Here is a 5000-nt window from a genome sequence, read left to right as displayed (position 1 = left end):
CACACACCTGAGCCTTGCCCGCTCGCCTGCCCCCCTACACTCATCTAGCTGTTGGCAAGACGTACTATTTGCCCTGGCCATCGTTGTTGACCAAGTGGAGCGTGGTGTCATGGGGCATATTCTAGCCTATAATTACTCCTGTAGGTGGCGCTGTGGGGCATATTCTAGCCTATAATTACTCCTGTAGGTGGCGCTGTGGGGCATATTCTAGCCTATAATTACTCCTGAAGGTGGCGCTGTGGGGCATATTCTAGCCTATAATTACTCCTGTAGGTGGCGCTGTGGGGCATATTCTAGCCTATAATTACTCCTGTAGGTGGCGCTGTGGGGCATATTCTAGCCTATAATTACTCCTGTAGGTCTCATCCTTAAAGGCTCTGGCTCCAGTCTGCCTACCCTCACACACACAGACAGACAGACAGAGACACAGACACACAGGCTCCAGTCTGCCTACCCTCACACACACACACACACACACACACACACACACACACACACACACACACACACACACACACACACACACACACACACACACACACACACACACACACACACAGACAGACACACACACACACACACACACACACACACACACACACACACACACACACACACACACACACACCCTCATCTTGTTGTTGACGAGGTCGAGCACAGCATCATAGGGGATCTTCTCCAGAGGCAGGCTGACGATCCACTCCAGCAGAGTCTCCAGAAGCTTCACCACGGAGGAGCGTCCTGGGAAGAGCTGTCAAGAGGAGGGGAACACTATTACTGTAACACACAACACTATTAAGAGGGGGGGAACTATTACTGCAACACACAACACTATTAAGAGGGGGAGGACACTATTACTGCAACACACAACACTATTAAGAGGGGGAGGACACTATTACTGCAACACACAACACTATTAAGAGGGGGGGAACACTATTACTGCAACACACAACACTATTAAGAGGGGAGGACACTATTACTGCAACACACAACACTATTAAGAGGGGGAGGACACTATTACTGCAACACACAACACTATTAAGAGGGGGAGGACACTATTACTGCAACACACAACACTATTAAGAGGGGGGGAACACTATTACTGCAACACACAACACTATCAAGAGGAGGGAAACACTATTACTGCAACACCAGACAAGAGGAGGGGAACACTATTACTGCAACACCAGACAAGAGGGGGGGGACACTATTACTGCAACACACAACACTATTAAGAGGGGGGGAACTATTACTACAACACTATTAAGAGGAGGAGGACTATTACTGCAACACCACACAACACTATTAAGAGGAGGGGAACACTATTACTGTAACACACAACACTATTAAGAGGAGGGCAACTATTACTGCAACACACAACACTATTAAGAGGAGGAGAACTATATTACTGCAACACACAACACTATTAAGAGGAGGGGAACTATATTACTGCAACACACAACACTATTAAGAGGAGGGGAACTATATTACTGCAACACACAACACTATTAAGAGGAGGGGAACTATATTACTGTAACACACAACACTATTAAGAGGAGGGGAACTATATTACTGTAACACACAACACTATTAAGAGGAGGGCAACTATTACTGCAACACACAACACTATTAAGAGGAGGAGAACTATATTACTGCAACACACAACACTATTAAGAGGAGGGGAACACTATTACTGCAACACACAACACTATTAAGAGGAGGGGAACTATATTACTGCAACACACAACACTATTAAGAGGAGGGGAACTATATTACTGTAACACACAACACTATTAAGAGGAGGGGAACTATATTACTGTAACACACAACACTATTAAGAGGGGGGGAACTATTACTGTAACACCACACAACACTATTAAGAGGGGGGGAACTATTACTGCAACACTCAACACTATTAAGAGCGGGGGAACTATTACTGTAACACCACACAACACTATTAAGAGGAGGGGGAACTATTACTGCAACACTATTAAGAGGAGAACTATTACTGCAACACCACACAACACTATTAAGAGGGGGGGAACTATTACTGTAACACACAACACTATTAAGAGGAGGGGGGGAACTATTACTGCAACACACAACACTATTAAGAGGAGGAGGACTATATTACTGTAACACCACACACAACACTATTAAGAGTAGGGATGGGTATCGTTTGGTTTTTATCCGATACCGGTACATAACCGATACTTTTAAAACAATACCGGTGCCTAAACGGTGCCGGAACCGATACTTTTATAAAAAATAAATTAAATAAATTAAAAAAAATTACGATTGACGACATTTAAGAAAGGCTTTTTTTATTGCCAAATATATGAACTGTTTAAAGTAGATTATATATATAAATAAATACAAAACACTTTTTAACTTAAAACTTAAATAATATATGAACTGTTAACAAAAGTTTAGACTATACTTAAATAAATACAAATAAATACAAAACACACACACACACACACACAACCTCTGTACACACACTACAGCTTCAATACTTCAGCAATTCTTTTGTAGAAATATCAGCATATTTGCCTTCTCCGGCAAAATGCTACACCTTTCCTGACTAATCGCATGACCTGCACAGGAGAAGAAAACCCTCTCCGATGGTGTCGATGAGGCCTGTACACACAGATATGTATCTGAACGTACACAATTAGGGATGGGTATCGTTTGGGTTTTTTCCGATAATGGTGCTAAACCGATACTTTTAAAACGATACCGGTACCTGAACCGCTACTTTTTTTTTTTAAAGCACAAAGCGACGATTGACGACATTAAAGAAAGGCTTTTTTTATTGCCAAGGCAATTTTTTTTCTTCAAATTGAACAATATATGAACTGTTTAAAGTATATTATAAATATAAATACATACAAAACATTATATTAACTGTAAACAACAGTTAATAGTATACTTAAATAAATATAAATAAATACAAAAAACAGCTTCAAACTTCTTTTGCAAAAATATGAGCATATTGGCCTTTGGAGTCAAAAATGTATTATTTTGTTTGCATTTATTTCATGAAATTTCACCATTTTATGATTTGTTTATACCTATCTTTTCTATCTTGTTTATAGTTACTGTTGTTACTTGAACACACTGAGTACTAGAAAATGTGTACTGCCCCTTTAAGAGACTACCGTTGGTAGTTTAGCTGTCATCTCCGTATATTTTTCAATCTTCGGTTGCTGATCTGCCGTTGACTCTTGCCTTCTCTCCCCTCTTTTCACGCAATTATTTTGTTGCATTTGCTGCACGTCGCGATGTTTGAATCTTTTTGTGCGAAATACAGCCACACTTTTGACCGTTTACCTTTCGGTATTTTCTCTGTTAAAAGGTTGATGGCTAGTTTTGTTTGTGCTTGCCTGCTCTTCACTGTCATATCAGAACCGGTTCCAATACAACCGGTACCTACCCGGACCGAAATGCAACGCAGATTTCGGTGCTTCATTTCGGCATTTATCAGATAAGACTGTTGCTATGAAAACACCAATGAGCGTGAGCGACACAGGACAAAGTTTACATTGGGAGCTGGGGCAGTTTTACATGTGCCCCACGGAATCTGCCTAGCGACCGTGTTCAATTGGCTCAGGCACCGAAATGAAGCACCGAAATCTGCGTTGCATTTCGGTCCGGGTAGGTACCGGTTGTATTGGAACCGGTTCCATATTGGTACCGGTTCTCGGTACCCAACCCTAATTAAGAGGGGGGAACACTATTACTGCAACACACAACACTATTAAGAGGGGGGGAACACTATTACTGCAACACACACAACACTATTAAGAGGGGGGGAACACTATTACTGCAACACCACACAACACTATTAAGAGGGGGGGAACTATTACTGTAACACCACACAACACTATTAAGAGGAGGAGAACTATTACTGCAACACCACTATTAAGAGGAGGGGGAGAACTATTACTGCAACACCACTATTAAGAGGAGGGGGGGAACTATTACTGCAACACACAACACTATTAAGAGGAGGGGAACACTATTACTGCAACACCACACAACACTATTAAGAGGGGGGGAACTATTACTGTAACACCACACAACACTATTAAGAGGAGGAGAACTATTACTGCAACACACAACACTATTAAGAGGAGGGGAACTATATTACTGCAACACACAACACTATTAAGAGGAGGGGAACACTATTACTGCAACACCACACAACACTATTAAGAGGAAGAGGACTATTACTGCAACACACAACACTATTAAGAGGAGGGGAACACTATTACTGTAACACCACACAACACTATTAAGAGGAGGAGGACTATTACTGCAACACCAGACAAGAGGGGGGGAACTATTACTGCAACACACACACACAACACTATTAAGAGGGGGGGAACTATTACTGCAACACACAACACTATCAAGAGGAGGGGAACACTATTACTGTAACACACAACACTATTAAGAGGAGGGGGAACTATTACTGCAACACCAGACAACACTATTAAGAGGAGGGGAACACTATTACTGTAACACCACACAACACTATTAAGAGGAGGGGAACTATATTACTGCAACACCAGACAACACTATTAAGAGGGGGGGAACACTATTACTGCAACACCAGACAACACTATTAAGAGGGGGGAACACTATTACTGCAACACACAACACTATTAAGAGGGGGGGAACTATTACTGTAACACACAACACTATTAAGAGGAGGGGAACTATATTACTGTAACACACAACACTATTAAGAGGAGGGGGAACTATATTACTGTAACACACAACACTATTAAGAGGGGGGGGGAAGACTATTACTGCAACACACACACCACTATTAAGAGGCGCATTGCTCCCGAGTTGAATGGCGTTACCTTGGCAACCACGGTGACGAAGTCCTTAAAGGCCCTGAGCTCCTCGCCCTCCAGGCTCTGGTGTGTGGCCAGCTCCACTCGCAGCAGGTAATGCAGCCCTGACTCCAGATCAGCCATGTACACCTT

General features: G+C 42.3%; 1 protein-coding gene across 1 annotated transcript in view; it reads right to left on the bottom strand.

Annotated features, from left to right (window-relative positions):
• qsox2 (quiescin Q6 sulfhydryl oxidase 2) overlaps nucleotides 1–5000 on the bottom strand; it is a 20276-nt gene that overhangs the window by 4943 nt on the left and 10333 nt on the right. Inside the window, exons 8-9 of the mRNA XM_031569923.2 lie at nucleotides 4875–5000; nucleotides 629–751 (exon numbers count right to left, since the gene is read on the bottom strand). The exon at nucleotides 4875–5000 is cut by the window's right edge and continues 4 nt beyond it. Of these exons, the coding sequence (XP_031425783.1) occupies nucleotides 629–751; nucleotides 4875–5000 (249 nt within the window). The remainder of the gene's footprint in view (nucleotides 1–628; nucleotides 752–4874) is intronic.

This window comes from Clupea harengus, chromosome 7, assembly GCF_900700415.2.
Source record: "Clupea harengus chromosome 7, Ch_v2.0.2, whole genome shotgun sequence".
In the NCBI taxonomy this organism is placed as follows: domain Eukaryota; kingdom Metazoa; phylum Chordata; class Actinopteri; order Clupeiformes; family Clupeidae; genus Clupea; species Clupea harengus.
Note: the sequence above shows the minus strand (reverse complement) of the source record. Positions and strands in the feature narration are given on the sequence as shown.